At 47.3% G+C, this 18,313-nt stretch overlaps 1 protein-coding gene across 3 annotated transcripts in view; it reads left to right on the top strand.

The window, feature by feature from the left end:
* The first annotated feature begins 4,581 nt into the window (after nt 1-4,581).
* The window catches only part of EFHC1 (EF-hand domain containing 1), a 19,906-nt gene continuing 6,174 nt past the window's right edge, over nt 4,582-18,313 (top strand). For all 3 annotated transcript variants that reach the window (XR_010996916.1, XR_010996915.1, XM_068183204.1), the window contains exons 1-9: nt 4,582-4,716; nt 9,679-9,900; nt 11,568-11,855; nt 13,543-13,692; nt 14,754-14,946; nt 15,178-15,398; nt 16,100-16,240; nt 17,406-17,619; nt 17,965-18,112. Coding sequence is in view for 1 of the 3 variants with exons in the window: in XM_068183204.1 (XP_068039305.1) it covers nt 4,582-4,716; nt 9,679-9,900; nt 11,568-11,855; nt 13,543-13,692; nt 14,754-14,946; nt 15,178-15,398; nt 16,100-16,240; nt 17,406-17,619; nt 17,965-18,112 (1,712 nt within the window). In the remaining 2 variants the exon portion in view is untranslated. The remainder of the gene's footprint in view (nt 4,717-9,678; nt 9,901-11,567; nt 11,856-13,542; nt 13,693-14,753; nt 14,947-15,177; nt 15,399-16,099; nt 16,241-17,405; nt 17,620-17,964; nt 18,113-18,313) is intronic.

Here is an 18,313-nt window from a genome sequence, read left to right as displayed (position 1 = left end):
GAAAAAAAAAATCTATGAAAACAAAAAAATTGGTGTGGTGTGAAATTCCCAAATGCACAACTGCACAACTACAGAAGGTTATGAGTCATTAGAAAAAAATAGGGATGATCATTACAGAGAGATAACAATTACAATAATGAATAAATAAGGTGTGGTTTTATCTGTGCGTCTCAAAGCACTCCCAAGGTTTCACGAAACCTATTGGATTTCATTCCCTTTCCACAAGGGAAGTGCAGAACTGTTGCCCTGACACTGATTAGAGAAATTTTAGTTCATCATCCGCAATCACAGAAGGGTTGAGTTTGGAAAAGATTTCTGGGGGTCACTTGGTCCAACCCTCAGCTCAAGCAGGGCCACTCAGAGCTGGTTGCCCAGGTCCATGTCTAGATGAATTCTGAATATCTCCAAGAGGATGGTGATCACTTCTCTGGGCAACCTGTGCCAGTGCTCAGCCACCCTCACAGTAAAAAAAGTGTTTCCTGATGTTCAGAGGAATCTCTTGTGTTCCAGTGTGTGTGCCTGTGCCCTCTGGTCCTGGGATCCAGCACAGAGCCTCGCCCTGTCCACTTTGCACCCTCCCTTCAGGGATTTATATACACCTATAAAATCTTTTAAATATTGCCTGACCTGATCCTCTTCCAGCAAGGTACAGATTCCTTGCTCCAGCCCTTCCCCCTGCTCTCAGGGACCAGGGATTCCTGAAGGCTGATCTTGCTGGTAAAAACTGAGGTGAAGAAGGCTTTTCCATATTCTCTGTAGCCAGCTCCATCTTACTGAGCAATGGGCCCACAACATTTGCCCTACTCTCCTTTTTGTCACCCTATAGAAACCCTTCTGGTTGTCTTTGACATTCCTGAACAGATTCGAGTTGGACTTTGCCTTTCCTTATCCCTGCACACTCAAATAATGTCTGTTGCCTTTCCTTATCCCTGCACACTCAGATAATGTCTGTATTCTTTTCCATCCGTGTCCTTGCTTTCACCTTCTCTCTACTACTGCTGTGTTTTGAGTTTTTCCAGGAGCTCCCTGTTTCATGCAGGCCTGCTGGCATTTTTGCCCAGCTTCCTGCTCATTGGAATGGACTGTTCTTGAGCTTGGAGATGACTCCTCCCAGGCCTCCTTATCCCAGGGCACTCTACCAAGCAGAGAGAGGCCTTTGAAGAGGCCAAAGTGTGAAGTCTAGTGTTTGATCTTTACCCTTCTCCCTTTCTTCAGGATTCTGAACTCCACCAGCCAGCTCTGCTTTTGACCCCCACATTTCCAGCGAAACATGGCTGGTGAGTCTGATGTTCAGCAAAGCACCTCTTCTTGTTGGCTGCTCCCTCACTTGGAGGAAGGAGTTACTAGCACCACACTCTAGAAGCCTCCTGGGCTGCGAATCAGGGAATCATAGAAGGGTTTGGGTTGGAAGAGACCTTAAAGATCAACTCATTCCAACCCCTGCCATGGCAAGGGACACCTTCCACTAAACCAGGTTTCTCGGGGCTCCATCCAACTTGACCTTGAGTGTTTCCATGGACAGGGCATCCACAGCTTCTCTGGACAACCAGTGCCAGGGCCTCACCAACTCCATACTAAATAATTTCTTCCTAATATCCAATCTAAATCTACTCACTGGCTTCACACTGAAGCCATTCCCCTTTGTCCTGTCACAACATGTTTTTGTAAATAGTCCCTCTCCATCTTTCCTGTAGGCTCTCTTCAGGTACTGGAAGACTGCAGTTAGGTTACCCCAAAGCCTTCTCTTCTCCAGGATGAACAATCCCAATTGTCTTGGCATTTCCTCTTAGAGGAGATGCTCCATCCCTTTTAACTTGTCCTCCCAGCAGGTATCAGGGTGGCTGAAGTCTCCTGCGAGGAGCAGGGCCTGCAAAGAGGCCCAGTACAACGTCACCCAAACTGGTTATCCCTTGAACCCTTCCCCTGTAAGCTCTCAGTTGGCTCATCATCCACACAGAATTCCAGGCACTCCAGCTGTTCTCTCACTAAAGGGCAGCTCCCTCTCCTCACCTTTTTGGCTTGTCTGTATCCCTCCATTGCAACACTTGGGTCGTGGGAGCCATCCCACCATACCTTCCTGATCCCAACCAGATCATGGCCCTGCAGATGCACCCAGGTCTTTGCCTCGTCATGCCCAATCCTCAGACTACTGATGTTCTCTACACACACTCCAGAGAGACACCCTAGCACACTGACTCTCCAGATTTAGGGATCACAGTTTTAGGGATTTTTCCATCATGGTGTTTTGTTGATTTTCTGATCCCTTTCTGTCATACAGCTCCAGATCCTCAACTCATCAACCTTATCTGGGAGGCTTGTGTGTGATCACATACATAATTCATCAATTTTATCTGAATTTCAGAACTTAAAACCTATAGAATGCCTTCTGTTTTTCCTTCCAATAACCAGTAATTTTAATTATTATTTCTTAATATACCACGCAGACCAAGAGACATAACCTTCTGCAGGTTATGTCTTCACCCACCAGAGGGCGAGTTGTCTCCATCTGTGTCCTCCACTGCCACGAAAGCAGAGCCCGATAAAGAATTCCTTTTGCCTTTCATGAGTAGATAGCAGGGATGTGGGAAGCTAAAAAGGTTCATCCTGACCTTGGCAAGACAGACTTGTCTGTACAGAAGTTGTCAAGGATGAAGCTTAATCTAGATCTTCACTTTAATTCTTCATTTCTCCTCTCTCCTACTTTACAGTCACTATTACAAAACACCAGCTTCTGCTATGGCTTTTCTTCTACTTCCTTCTGTGGAATCCCAGAATGGTTTGGGTTGGAAGGGACATTAAAGACCATCTCATTCCTAACCCCTGCCACGAACAGGGACACCTTCCACTAAACCAGGTTGCTCAGCCTGGCCTTGGACACTTGCAGGGACGGTGCAGCCACAGCTTCTCTGGGCAACCTGTGCCAGGGCCTCCCTACCCTCAGAGGGATGAATTCCTTCCCAATATCCCATCTAACCCTGCCCTCTGGCAGTTTAAAACCACTGCTCCTTGTCCTGTCACTGCATACCCTTGTAAATAATCCCTTTTTGGCTCTATCAGAGCCCCTTTAGGCACTGGAAAGGACTCCCAAGGACTTCCCAGAGCCTTCTTTTCTCCAGGCTGAACATGCCTAGCCTGTCATCTTTACAAGGTGTGCACCAGGCACTCTGCCACACAGCCTTGACACAAATTTGCAGTTACTGTCCTTGGGGATGATCCTTGGCACACGGAGGCGAGTTTCCTTCTCTGAGACAGGCCCCATTCCCTGTTAAATGCTGCCTGGATATTGCAGCTTGAAAAATCAGAGCGAGGGCTTGATCAGGGTCCTGCTCCTGGGTCTAAGTCAGCCATCACACCAACAGCTTTGCTGTCTTCCAGATTCAACTCTTCTAGCCCTGCTTGGCCTTCAGTTCATTATTTTCCTTTCTAAGCTCATCAGCCTCATTCTTTATCTCCCACCGTCTGGCTTTTTTCTCTCTCCCACACCATGCTCAGACAGACAGTCTGGCTGCAATTCTCCCCATGTAACTTCTGCTTTGAAAACCGTCAGATCTGCCGCCTGCCCTTGAATCACAGCCTGGCTTGCCTCGTGTAGTGGTGATAAAGAGAACAAAGCAAAGATGCACAAAAAACTTCTTTTTCATGGAATCCTAGAAGGTTTGGGTTGGAAGGGACATTCAGGATCATCTCGTTCCAACCCTCTTGCCATGGGCAGGGACACCTTCCACTAGACCAGGTTTCTCTCAAATCCTGTCCAACCTGGCCCCGAACACTTCCAGGGATAAGGAATCCACGTCTTTTGGAGAATCCACAACTTCTATATGCAACAAATAACTTCTGTTTTCCATGGTGACGGATTTAGCTGTTTTCTCTCTTGCATTTGGGAGTGACTTTTGCACAGACACCTTTTCCTTGATGGTATCCTTGGTGCTTCTTTTAGCCCCTTCCTCCGGAGATAAAAGTCATGTTTGAAAGAGAGGAATTATATCAGTGCTACATATGAAAAATACAATATTTCACAACTATATACATTTTTATACATGTATATATACATCATAAAGCACAATCACTTCTCTTAAAATATTTCAATCACTCCACTTACGGATTTGTCCCTTCAGAGCTGGTCGTCACCCCGGGCACTACACAGAGCAGGGAAAACTCCCCAAAAAGAAGCAGTCCAGGTGCCACCACCCGTTTGGGAGGCCAAGATGTTTTAATATGAGGGGATTATGAGGGGCCACGAGGGCAATAGGGGGATATGAAAGTCTGTGACGGGGATACGAGTGGACTATGAGGGGCTGTGAGGGGAAAAATCCCTAATAAAACAGGATTAACAATTCCCACGTCTTTTTCTCCACGCTGCGGGGCCGAACTCCCCTCACAGGGGTGGGGGGGGGCGGTTCGGCCCCTCAGAGCTCTCCCCGTTGCCACGGCGACCGCGCGCCCGTGGCACTCCCTGCGCAGGCGCAGAGAGAAACAGAGCGGCGCGAAGGGCCCCGCGCGTGCGCACTGAGCGCGGGGGCGGTTGCCGTGGAGACGCGTCGGCCAGGCCGGGCCCGGAGCGCCGCCGCCGCCGCCGCCGCCATGAGCTCGGGGCAGGAGCCGGAGCCGGGGCCGGGGCCAGGGCCAGGGATACGGCCTGGGACAGGGACAGGGCCCCCGATTGCGCCCGGGCCGGGGCTGCCCTTCCTCCCCGGCTGCGTCATCAAGGACCCCACGGTGAGCGCGACCGCCCACTGTATCCCCGCTGTACCCCCTTCCCACGGGAGGCCCCCCGGATCAAGGTGGGCTGGCCTGGTGGGTGCCCCCTGAGGGGTGACCTCAGAAACGGGCCTCTGCACCTCTCCGCACCGCTTCAGGTGGTACCTGGTATCCCCTGGAGACACTCTCTGGGAATCTGGTACTCCCTCAGACTTTGCTCTAAATCCACAGGAGTCTTGGGACCCCTAAACTCAACAGTATTCATAGAATCCTGGAATTGTTTGGGTTAGAAGACCGTAAGGACCATCCCATTCTACCCCCTGCCATGGGCAGGGACACCTTCCACTATCTCACGTTGCTCCAAGCCCTGTCCAACCTGGCCTTGGACATTTCCAGGGATCCAGGGACAGCCACAGCTTCTCTGGGCACCCTGTGCCAGGGCCTGCCCACCCTCACAGGGAACAATTCCTTCCCAATATCCCATCTATCCCTGCCCTGCTGGCAGTGGGAAGCCATTGCCCCTTGTCCTGTCCCTCCAGGCCTTGTCCCCAGCCCCTCTTCAGCTCTCCTGGAGTTCCTTTAGGCCCCAAAAAGGGTTCTAAGGTGTCCCTGGAGCCTTCTCTTCTCCAGGTGAACACCCCCAGCTCTCCCAGCCTGGCTCCAGAGCAAGGGGCTCCAGCCCCCTGAGCATCTCCACGGTTTCCTCTGGCTCCAACAGGTCCCTGCATTCTTGTGTTTTGGGCTCCCAGCCTGGATGCAGCACTGCAGGTGGGGTTTCACAACAGCAGAATATAGGGGGAGACATTTTTTTCAGGGAACATGTAACCCCCTGAACCAAGGGAACCTGCTGTTCCCTCAGATCACCCTATAATTCCTCCAAGAGGCCTGGTACATACTGTATTCACCAAATATCCCCCAGATAACTTGGTGTCCTTTGAACCCATGTCCTGGGAACCTCAAACTCACCAGACCCTGGACATGACCCTCAAAGAACCCCTAAAGAACCTGATGCTCTGTAAACTCATTTGATGCTCCCCAGCAGATTTAATATCCACTTAACTCTCTCCCAGGGACTTAGTGCTTCCCAAAGCCACCAAATACCTGCTGGACTCACTTCTGGGGGATCTGAATGCTCTGTACCCACCTGGTATCTCCTGATCCTACCCACAGCAGAGCTGGTACTCCCATAATTCTTCCACTTTTACTGACCATTGCAATCTGTTCCCAAGGGACCAAGTATCCCTGAACTAACCTTCAAGGGGACTTGGTACATTTAATCTTCTCCCCGAGGAATCCATTGCATCATGTACCCATCTTATAACCCTGAATTTGTCCCAATAGCTTTAGAGAGAGAGACACACACCCCTCATTTGTGACCCTCATTTGAAATTCCAAAAGCTTTTTCCATAACTGCAGAACTACTGTCTGCAAAGTCACCCCTTTGGATATTCAGCTCCCTTGAATCCATCCAATAATTCCCCCACAGTTCATAAGATACCTCAGGGGAAATCCCCAGACTCACTTTACAGTCCTGAAATCTGATTCCCTCAGGAAAAGCTGTGGTTTCTCTGAACCATCTGAGTTTTCCCAAAGCAAAGACCTCTGAACTGATACTGTCCTGAACCAAGTTCCTTAAATTCACCTGATACCTTCTCAGATGGATATACCCAGGAGAACCAATATTAATCAAACCTTGAGCATTCCTCCACGTGAATTAATCCCCCAAATCACCCCAATATAATTATTCCCTGGACATAATTTGTCTATTACATAGATAGACCTTGTATCACCAGTCTCATTGGCAATCAACACCTTCCTGATACCCCTTCCTTCAAAGCTCTGATACTTCCAAAACTGCTCTCCTAGTGTTGCCTGAAGAACTGAATCCTTGACAGTGCAGGTCTGGAACCTGATAACCTGATGAGAGAACTGGTATCCCACCACAGAACTGGTGTCATCACCACTTCCAGGATCATCCCCAGGAAATGACACACTCACAACTGTTCCCGGGTTCCCTGGAAGAAGCAGTCTCATCCTCATCCTCTGCACCTGATACCTAAATGAGGAAGCAACCTCTCCTTTTCCCCATCCAATGGTCCAGGCCCTAAGGACCTGATAACCCCAAATCCTCCCAATGTTCTCTTGAGGAAGTGGTGCCACAGAGAGCTGATGCTTTCATTTATTTTTTTGATATGCTAAAAAAATCACCCCCCAAACCCAAAAAGGGGTTATTTCATGCCTGGTTTGGGCTTACCAGGAGTTTACAGCCTTCCTGGAGAGCATCTTTAACAGAAAAAGTTCCTGGCTGCATTCAGCTTTGTATATGAAAATCCATTGTCACAGAATCATGGAATGGTTTGGGTTGGAAGAGACCTTAAAGATCATCTTGTTCCAGCCCTCTGCCATGGGCAGGGACACCTTCCACAAACCAGATTGCTCCAAGCCCATCCAACTTGGCCTAAAATCAGTGACAACTGAGTCCTCCAATAGTAAATAGAGTAAATTATTCATAACAAATAACCATCTGGCAATAAAGGTTGTCTCAAAATTATTATCAGATAACATTTCCTTGAAATAAATTATAACATCTTGGAAATCTGCAGTTTTCCAGTCCATAAAACTGGCATCACAATACTTGGTTTCCTAGTGAATGCTGAGAAGTTCTGAAGGAAACCTCTGTGTTCAAGTAAAGTGGTGTTACTGCTTAGTGCTCACGGGACAGGGAAACAGACACTGGGAGAGGGAATGGTGTTTGTGTGAAGTGTTACAGACTTGGCAAAAAGAAGGACTTAATTCAGTGGAATTTCTTCAGATAAACACTGGCAGCAACTGAGATTAGGAGTTTACATTCTGGGTTTTCCCTTTTAAACTTTCATTAGTCACCTGATCCTAGAAGATGTTATCTGGCATACAGGCTCACTTTGGGAGAGCTTATCCACTCAGGAGCCTTATGAACCAATGAGGTGCTTTCTTTAGGCAAATGTGGGCTCTTAAAAGCCTGCACACTTCTAACAAACACTGATATTGCTCAAATTAAAGACAAACTTCCTGGTTTTCCTTGAATATTTTTCCCACAGCTTTCCCTTGGTATTTATTTAACAGAAGGAAGTGGCAGTTCTGTGGCAGTTTATAAGATGTTCTGCTGAAATGTCTTCAGACAAATCTTGTTTTCACCTGTTTTCCTCACTGCTCTCTCCATTGCAAGATCTATAGTAGGAGTTTAAAGAGAAAACAGGGAATTATGTGGAATTCAAGGGCCTGAAGGTATAAATAAGACTAGAGGCATAACCATGAGGGGTGAGGAAGGGGGTGGAGAAGAAGCAGTTTGCATGCCTGAGGTCAGACTGACTGCAAGCCTGGGGCTGGAAAAGGAGCTGGAGCTTGTTCTTTCAGCACTAGAAATGCTTACAACTCTGTTTTACTTGGCAAAAGTCAAGAGGTTTTATTATCAGGGACTCATAATTTCCCCTGCTTTCTCTGGAGCTTTAAGTGTTGAAAGCCCAGTGGGACCAGGCAGGCTCTCGGAGTGCAGGTGAGGTACCACGTGTGGTGGAGTGTGCGGCAAGTAGAGCAGTTTGGTGTCACTCAGGTCTGACCCTGCTCTTCAGTGGTGAAGAACTAGACTGGCTGACAGAGATCAGGTCCTGTGCACAGCTCTGGTTGAATGCAGCCCTGGGAGAAGGACTTGGAGCTGTTGATGGATGAGAGGCTGGGAGCCAGCAGCCCCCACCATGTGCTGGGCTGATTCCTTTTCTGGGCAGCAGGGGAGGGGGCAATTCTGCCCCTCTGCCCTTCTCAGGTGAGACTCCCCACCTGCAGAGCTGCCTCCAGACCTGGTGTCCTCAGCATAAATAGGACATGGAGCTGCTGGAGGGAGTCCAGAGGAGGCCACAGAGATGTTCCAAGGGCTGGAGCCCCTGTGCTCCCGAGCCAGGCTGGGAGAGCTGGGGGTGTTCACCTGGAGAAGAGAAGGGTCCAGCAAGAGCTCAGAGCTCCTTCCAGTGCCTAAAGGGGCTTCATGAAAGATGGGACAAACTTTTTAGCAGGGCCTATAGCAGTAGGACAAGGAATCATGGTTTTAAGCTCAAAGAAGCTTAATTGAGATTAGATACAAGGAAGAAGTTATTTTACAAAGAGGGTGGTGAGGCCTGGCACAGGTTGCCCAGAGAAACCGTGGCTGCTTGATCCCTGCCAATGTCCAAGGCTGGGTTGGACAGGGCTTGGAGCAACCTGGGATAGTGGAAGGTGTCCCTGCCCGTGGCAGGGGGTGGAACTGGATTATTTTTTATATCCCTTCCAACCCAGGCTGTTCTATGAGTCTATGACTATAGACTCATAGACTATTGTTCATCACCTTTCTACATATGACTGTGTAGAGAGGTGATGAAACAACTAAAGTGCTTTTGTACATTTCATAATTGCAGTTCTGTGAACATGACATGCCTTGATTTAACCCAGCAAAGAAAATCCTGTATCATGCCAGGGGAGGGTTAAGAAAATAAATAACGGTGGAATACACAGAGGGTGCACAACAGTGAAGGGAGCACCATAAGGCAGTAACTGAGTGAGGTCCCATGGTGCTCTGTACTGCTGACAAATAGAGTAGGGAACAAAGAGATGGTGAGATAAATACCAGGGCAGATAAAGTGCTGACACACTGTTCTAGGCACTAACTATGGTGGCAGTCAGGAAATTCAGTGATTTAAGTTCTTCCAGAGCCTGTGGCAGTGCAAGGATCTGAGTTCACTCTTGTGCTTTGTACATCTACCACTCACTGCTTTTTCCATTGTTTTTTTTTCCCTAAGTACAAAATCTGATTTTAAATAACTGCTGCAGTAGTTTATAATAAAATGCTGGGGATGTGTGTGGGGTGAGACATTCTTGATATTGCACTCTCTTACTGGGTTTTTTTTTGTGCTTCCAGTAGCTGTATCTGCTGAATTAATGCAGTATTTTGATAGCTGGATTTCCTTCCAACAGAAAACATCTTTTCATCGGTCCCAGACACTGGACTTCAAAAATGGATATGCCTTTTCCCGGCTGCCAAGAGAAGGGGTTGGTGGGGACACACTCTTTGCAAATCAGCTTTCTCAAGATGAATTAGATGATTTATGCACCAAGGGAGCCACACTGACCTATGGGCAAGTCAAGAGGCCTGCACCTTCCCGCTTCACTCCAGCATTCGTGGCTTATGACAAAAAGGTATAAAGAAGCTGATTCCAGGAATATCACTGGCCAAATTCGGAGACATAAACAGTCAGCTCCAGGGTTCATGGGACTGCATACAGCAGTTTTCAAATGCCAGAGCCCTTAGTCAGAGACAGCTGAATCCCAGACTGAAAGAGGCTTTCTTTGCTCGGGAGAAGGATTATAATATGTAAACGATGTAAGACATTCCCTGCGAGTTACACTTGAGCATTTCCAGCAGATGTTGGAAAAGAGGTTTGATTAGCTCTGGAAAGCTCCAGCTCAAAAGTATTGCTTTGTAAGTCACAGCCTGGGGTTCTGTGTTTCCAAAACTATATTGAGGTTGTAACTGAGCTTTAACTGGAAAAGTCAGTCTGCAGTGGGAGCCCTGGTAGCCTGTTTGACTGTGGTCTATCTATTCCTGATTGTGTTGGTCACCACAGCGTGTCACAACCTGAACTGCTCCATTTAGTGCTTCCCATGTTACATCTTGGTCATCATATCAGACTGGGTGCTGGCTCTGTGTCTGCTCAGAGCAGTCCTGAGCTGACCCTTGGTTTTCAGTGTGCCAGTGGCCCAAGCTGCAACCTGCAGCCATGGATGGAGCAGCTGCTGCAGTGGGAGCTGCAGGGCTCAGGAGCTCAGCACGTGCAGGCTCCACACGCTGCCAGCCCTGCCAGAGCAGTCTGCAGCCAGCCAGCCCTCAGCCCGGCTGTGACACAGGCTGGGGAACAGATGTGCTCTGTTAATTGCTGAGGCTGTTCCTTCAGAGCAATGTAAATGTTGCTGTTTAATCCCTCAGATCCTTCTCTGCCCCTTCCTTCAAGCCACAGGAGCAGCAGGAGCCACAGTGCTGCTGGGGATGTCACAATCCCTTGTGGGGCACTTTGCTGACTGTTAGGAATTTGCTGGCTTTATCATCTCTTAATTATCCAGGCCTCTGGGCTGATGTAGGCTGGGTATGCAAGGCCTGATTGGCCACCTGCACCGTCTTAGGGGCATTGAATGATCTTGGAGGGAATATTCCTCCTACTTTTGCCAAGCAGAGAGCCTGGCTGATTAGTTTCCTTGTTTCCCCAGCACAAATCAATTTTTGCTGTCAGTGCTGAATAGATGAGACTTCAGATCATGGAAAGGGACCTTAAAGATCATCTTGTTCCAGCCTCTCTGCCATGGGTAGGGATACCTTCTGCCATCCCAGGTTGCTCAGAGCCACTCCAGCCACTCCAGACTGGCCTTAAAATTATGACCCCTTTCAGATTTTAAAATCCTCAAATGTGGTTGAACTCTTTACTTAATCTGTGGGTTACTTCTCTAAATCAGGACTGTAAAGCTGAAAAATAAAGAGCTGTGTGTGCCAGTAAAGTAGATTACAGTCAGCAGCCAAACACCTGGCAGTCAGTGAAACAGCAGGTGATCAAGAAGTAGGGAAAAGGCTGTATTTTTACACTTGTCTCAGGCACACCAAATTTGCAAAAGACACATCTTAATAAAAACACTCCTGGTGCCTCTACTGTCACTCACAGATTAGGCCACAGATGTCTTTGAAGATTTTTAGAATCTAATCCAGTAATTTTACACCACTAAAGCAAATTACAAATAAATTATGGGCCTTGATAGACTAATCACAGTGTTCAAACTGTTTCTTTCTCTTTCCCTTTGCTATACTGTGCCTTGGGCAGGTTTTGAAGTTTGATGCCTACTTCATGGAGGAAGTTGCTATCTCTGCAGAGGAGCATTACCGGATCCGCCAGGTGGGCCTCTACTACTACCTGGAAGATGACAGCATGTGCATCATCGAACCCAAGGTGAAGAACTCGGGTCTGCTCCAAGGCAAACTCATGAGACGCCACCGGGTGCCCAAGAATGAGCATGGGGATTATTACCACTGGAAGGATCTGAACCTGGGCATCGACCTCACCATATATGGCCGGACCTACCGCCTGGTCAACTGCGACTCCTTTACCAAGGTGTGTGGTAGGAGAGCGCTGACAGAAAGACTCCTGGGAGCTGCAGGGTTTAATTACCTGTTAGAGTGCAGCAGTTTGCAGCTGTAGCTTTTGTGATATGGGTGCTCACAGTCTTTCATTGTGCTTTTTGTGTAGATTTCTTTTTTCAGGCCAAAGGGGACTTCAGGGTATGACTTCTGCTGAGGGCAAGTAGGGTGCTTGGGGTTTTTGCCCCAGGACTGCTGGGAGTCCATTCTTTGTCCTCAGGACTTCTCTTTACAATACAAATTCTAAATTCCTGTCTTGGCAGTTTAACTGCTTGGAGTCCAGATGAAACATTGTGCATACATGAGAGGGAAATCAGTGATCCTGACTCTTTTCTGATTTAATATTCCTCTGTTAGGAAGAGTTGAAAGGAATACAAGCAGTAACTCTGCACACATCCACAGCCAAGCTATGATCCATGGTACAAACTGACCCTTCTAAGAAAGCTTACTCATTGCCTGCTTTTCTATTTCTGCCTATTTCTGTACCAGTAAATGAGAAAATAATGATCCAATAATAAGAAATAAAAATTACCAGTACACTGGTATCCTGCTAGTTTCTCCCCAGTAAAATCTCAGCCCTGGTCAGCTACTATTCTTCCAGACCAGGAGTTAGACTCCTCCAGGGGCCATTCCCAAAAGGTGAACGTGCAGTCAACCTGTCCTGGAGGCTGGGAGAGTTTAGGTCCAGGCTTTTCCTTGTCAGTTGGCCTCAGTGCCCAGGAATGTTCCCAAGCATGTATAATATATTGGCTGTGGGGCCAGCTCTGCTGGAACTGGGTGACTGTTCAAGTCAGTCCGCATCAAATAAAGAGCTGGTCCTCATGTTAATATTGATGGAAAATACGGAATGAGCTACGTGGGTCTGCATCTCAAGGCCAATAGTGTATTATCATTTACTGACATCTTCTAGACCAGGAAATAGTGAGCCTGAAAGTGTGAACTTGCCTTGTGAGTCTCCAGGGGCATCTCATATTCCTGTGGGAGATGTTTGCATAGGTGCTTCCTGGGCTGAATATTTTCATGGACCACTTCCCAAAGCCAAAAAGGGAACAAGTCCCTTGACTTCAGAGATTGTTTTGGGTGACTGATGCAAGTCCACAAGTAACACCCTGGATTTTGTTCATGGTCCAAGGTAAGCAAAAAATCCCTTTATAAACAAGCAGATTGCACTTTTTCTGTGGTAACAGTACTCCTGAAAGATGGAATGAACCTGTCACTGACACATATCCTCGTGCCTGAAGGGTCTTGATGTGCTTAGTGTGGGTTACACTAGTTTCTTCTAACTATCTGACACAGCCCTAAATTATTGCAAACTCAGGCTGACTACATCTGTGTTTGTACAGCAATTTAATCTTTTCCATTTACATAAAAGAGACCAACTGACAGTTATCTTCCATTTAAAGCCCTAAGGCCAAGGAAAACTGTGCTCAAATGAAATCTGAGTTAGGATGTTCAGGACAGAACCACTCTGATTAATTACAGGGTAAGCAAAGATAAGAAGCAGCTTTAACAAATGTATTTGTCATCTGTTGTATTTTGCTGTTGAATTCTCTGTGAATTGTAGAATTCTGACCTCACTCATCCCAGCCCTCGTGTAACCTCTAGTCACCTCTTACCTTCAGAACTCCTGGCAGCACTAACATCCCAGATGACCTTCCTAGGTGTTCCTGGAGAGCCAGGGAATTGTAGTGAACCCTCCAGAGGAGCTGGTTTCGGATCCTTACACAGAACAGCGTCGGACGCCTGTGCAAAAACGCATCGTGCCCACAGGTCCCGACCCCTTCAGGCAGTTTCTGACCTATGACACAAAGGTGAGAGAGCTGGGGATTACCCCAGTTATTGCATAATTAGCCACATCACACTGGTGAGGCATCTCCTATCCTGGTCCTGGTCTGGGCCCTTCACTTTAGGAAAGATGTTGAGGGACTGGAGTGTGTGCAGGGGAGGGGCTGGAGCACCAGGAATGGCTGAGGGAGCTGGGAAAGCAACTCAGCCTGGAGAAAAGGAGGCTCAGGGGGGACCTTCTGGCTCTGCACAACTCCCTGACAGGAGAGGACAGCTGGGTGGGGATCAGTATCTTCTCCCAGGCACCCAGAGAGAGGACTGGAGATGGCCTCAAGTTGTGCAAGGGGAGGTTTAGGTTGAATTAGGAATAATTTCTTCACAGAAGGGGGGATTAGACATTGAAACAGGCTGTCCAGGGAGGTGGTGGACTCCCCATTCCTGGAGGTGTCCAAGAAGTGACTGGAAATGGCACTCAGTGCTCTGGGTAGGGTGACAGAGTGGGGGTCAGTCAGAGGTTGGGCTCAATGATCTTCCTACCTAAAAGATTCTGTGATTACAGTGAATGTGTGCTATTGAAACCCAGGTCTTGTGAGTGTGTGCAATCTCATTCATTCTAAATTGTCTCAGTCTGCTGAACAGACTCCAGATTTGCTCCTTTCTTGGCTTTAGTGAGAAACAAAACCTTTTATGTTTTTTTTCTGGGCTTTGTGCCTTGCAAACAGCTCCTCTTTGGATTGCAGAGCCTGTGCTCAATAACATCCATTACTCTCTTGCTTTCTGTTGGGATGAGATAAGCCACCTGCCTCTGGAATTTAGCAGCCAGATGCAGTTCTATTAGGAATGGTCTTGCTGCATCCACTCCTCTCCTCCCCCAAAATAGTGATGCTGGGTGCCAGAGCAGACAATTTCAGACAAACACAAATGCCCCTTATTCTGACTAAATTCTCCCTGTGCTTCTCCACTCTCTTCAGGAGCTGAACCTTGGGGAACTCTTGAGCATCTCAGTGTGATGAGTTTGATTTCTGCGGCGCCAAAAGGTGATTCTGATCCATGTTTGTCTGCTTTTTTTTTTTTTTCTCCACCCCAGGTGCTTCGCTTCTATGCCATATGGGATGACACCAACTGTGCCTTTGGTGATCACCATCCCTGCATCATCCATTACTTCTTGGCAGATGACACAGTGGAGGTTCGGGAAGTCCACAAGAGAAATGATGGGAGAGACCCATTCCCAGTACTGATGAGGCGCCAGCGCTTGCCCAAAATCTTTGTGGACAAGAACAGTAAGTTTAGATTGGCACATCCATCTGTGCTAAGGTGTCATTATTTCATGGTCAAAAAAAAGTTCTTCAAATGGTCACTAAATTCTTTGTCTTTTGGGAAACAGTGGCAGGACAGCAGTGCCAGCATCTCCCTGTAGTTATTTTTACACCTTGCTTTTATATCCATTTTCACTAGGAAATGTTAACATCTCCCTGATTAATTTATTTTTCCTTCTGCTCCGTTGTCCTTAGAGAACTTCCCAAGCTGTGTGCTGGAGATCACTGACCATGAGGTACAAGAGTGGTACTCACCCAAAGATTTTGCTGTTGGCAAAACTGTCATCCTCCTTGGACGCACCTTCTTGATCTATGATTGTGACAAGTTCACCCAGGACTTCTATCGTGAAAAATATGGCATCACAGACTTCCAGCCAGTGGATGTAAATAAGAAACCACTTGAAAAAGTTCCACAGGTACTGCAAACAATTTCTCAAAAGAAGGGAGAAAAGGAAACAGTTGTCTATGCTCTTACAGTAGAGGTTCAGCTTAGTAAGAACCTGTAGAAAACAAGTTCAGCTTAAAGAAAAAAAATCAAGTAACCTGAAAATGACAAGGCAAGAATGGTCATAATTGATATAAAAATGAAAGCTTGGTTGCACTCATACTACTGAACTCTCCCTCACTCTTCAAAACAGTGTTGCCACGTCTAAACTGCCTACTGGGGATGGTCACAGCCCTTGTTACCTCCCAGACTGAGCCCAGAAATTGTTTGGAGTTGTGGCTTAGACCACAGGCATGATGGGGATTAGGTTACCAGTGTAACCATTTGATGGCTGAGTTCCTGTGCACGGGAAGGTTTAGTTGGAACTAGATGATTTTAAGGTCCTTTTCAACACAAACCATTCTATGGTTCTTTAATATAGCCATAACCTCTTAAATCAGAGAAATTACATGGCTTTCTGAGTTTCAGATTTGATTAATTCTCTTATATTTTCATTAAATACAGCACATGGCCAGGCTGGTATCAACCATCTCTACTGGGCAGGATGTCACAGCTCTTGCTACCTGGTGGCAAAATATTTCCTTCCAAATCTGATGGGCTTTGCTAAGTCTTGTAAACTTTATCTTGTTCTTAGCTGCAGCTGTTTATGGTTGATATCTCCTCTGGATGCAGGTAATTCCTCCCTATAATGGTTTTGGCATCCCTGAAGACTCTCTCCAGAACTGCCTTAGTCTGTTTCCAAAGCCTCCACGGAAAGATATCATTAAGATGCTGGAGAATAATCTCAAGGTCCTGCGGTACCAGGTGTCCCTGGTAAGTGTTTTCCTTGGTGGAATAGTGCCAGGAGGATGGGAGGAGCAGCCTGCCCAGACAAGGCTCTTGGCAAACTCTCCTTTGTGCCATTGGGACAAGAGAGCTCCCTGAGCCAGCAGGAATGTCCCTGCGGGGGATGCCATGGGGTTATTGTGTGCTTGCTGTGACAATTGGCAGCTTACAAAACTAGAAAAAAATAATAATAATAAGGCCAGAAAGTACAAACCAGACCTGCTACAAACCCACAGCCATTTATGGGAAAACTCCCTCTGCCACTGCTACATGACAGATGGCCCTGGCTGAAGCAGCCTGCACTGGGCACTGTGCCTCTCTGCCTGCCTGCCACCACTGCTGCCAGCCAGTGCTTGATGTCTCTGCTGCTGGCTCCAGCCCCTGTCCTTCTCCTGGCTAGTCCTGGATGCAGCAGCCAGCAAGGAGCTGTCCTAGCAAAGCAGCCAATGCCAGAGTAGAAGCTGGAAAATCCATGAGAATGGTGTTTTCCACGAACAACAGCACCCAGGCCCTGGCCTTTGTGCCAGCTTTACAGCTGGTTTATGCAAGGAGCCTCTGGCACATCCAGCACTGGCATTTCCTGTGCTGCCTTGTGCCTGCCCTCTCCAAACACTCTGGGTGGATAAGGGCTGGTTTCTTTTCCCTATTGTACAGGAGTTCCCTAAAGGTCACAGCTGAGGAGTTAAGATCCACTTAGCTTTAAGCTAAGCAAGTAAATCCACTGGTGTGTCAGGGGAGTGACTTCCTGTGACTAAGGGCTAAAACAGCACCAGCCTCTCTCAGGCACTCAGCATAATGAAAAAATGTAATTTAAAACTGAATTTTACAGCCTCTCTGGGATGAATCATTCCATATAGGATAGAGGAAGGATTTCTCTTGGATTACTCAGGCTGTGGAAACACTGAATATACTTGGTAACTTCAACCCAGATTCTGCTTCAGTGGCTTAAATAAAGCAAGTAACCTTTGAAATTCAGATACTAAGTGCTGTCTAGAGCTTTGTTATCCTCTGTCAGCACATCAAGTGCTTTGTTTAGTCAGCTGTAAAAAAAGTTCAGGGTGTTTATGAGTGGGTAACTAGGTACTCCTAAGCACCCCAGGCAAGGAAAACCTGGTTGAAATGCTCTGTTCCAAACCTGCTACCTTTCTTCTAGGAATCACCAGTGCCTGAGGACAAAAATCGTCATTTCATCCTCTCTTATTTCCTTGCCGATGACACGATCGGCATCTATGAACCCCCAGTCAGAAACTCTGGCATCCTTGGAGGCAAATACTTAAAAAGAACCAAAGTTACCAAGCCAGGGTCTACTCCAGAGAATCCCATATACTATGAGCCCTCTGACTTCACCATTGGTTCTACAATTGAAGGTAAAATCCAGCCTGGATTTATAATACTCTGCTCTGATATGTCATTTATTACATGGACAGTGCATATCTCTTCCTTCACTTGAAAGACCTGCTGCTTCTGGGTCTCCTCACATTTGAGTTTCCAGATCAGCAGCTGGTGTACATTGATACAGCTTTGTTACTGTCAATGTTTGAACCCTCAATCAGTGAAATTATTCTTACTTCAAGAAGTGAAACAAGTAGCAGAGCTGGCTCAAAGCTGAGCCCAGCTAATGGAGAGGAATCCTGCTCCCTCCTGGATGATGAAATTACTTTAACCCATGCTAAACCACAGGTAACACTACTTCTTTAATGTTTCTTCCCTAGTGTTTGGCCACAGGTTTATTATTACTGATGCTGATGAATATGTGCTTAATTACTTGGAGAGAAATGCAGAGAGTTTCCCTGCAGCAACAGTGCAATCCATAAGGGATCATTTCCTCCCACGGAAGGTGGTAGTGGAGACTGCCAGCAGGTAGGCTACAAAGAATGGGGTGGTGGGGCTAAATAAGACTAAGGCTGACAGCTAAGGGCATTTTCAGCAGCCTCCTTCTCTGCTGGTGGTTCTGATGCTCCAAAAGGCTGTGTTTGGGCACATTCAGAAGGTGTGAGGTGTGTACAGTAAAATGTGGCTGCTGCCAGCCCCAAAACCTCCTGGGACAGCTCTGCCTCAGCA

This window comes from Anomalospiza imberbis, chromosome 3, assembly GCF_031753505.1.
Source record: "Anomalospiza imberbis isolate Cuckoo-Finch-1a 21T00152 chromosome 3, ASM3175350v1, whole genome shotgun sequence".
NCBI lineage: Eukaryota > Metazoa > Chordata > Aves > Passeriformes > Viduidae > Anomalospiza > Anomalospiza imberbis.
The sequence above is the reverse complement of the archived record's forward strand: the minus strand, read 5'-3'. Positions and strand labels throughout refer to the sequence as shown.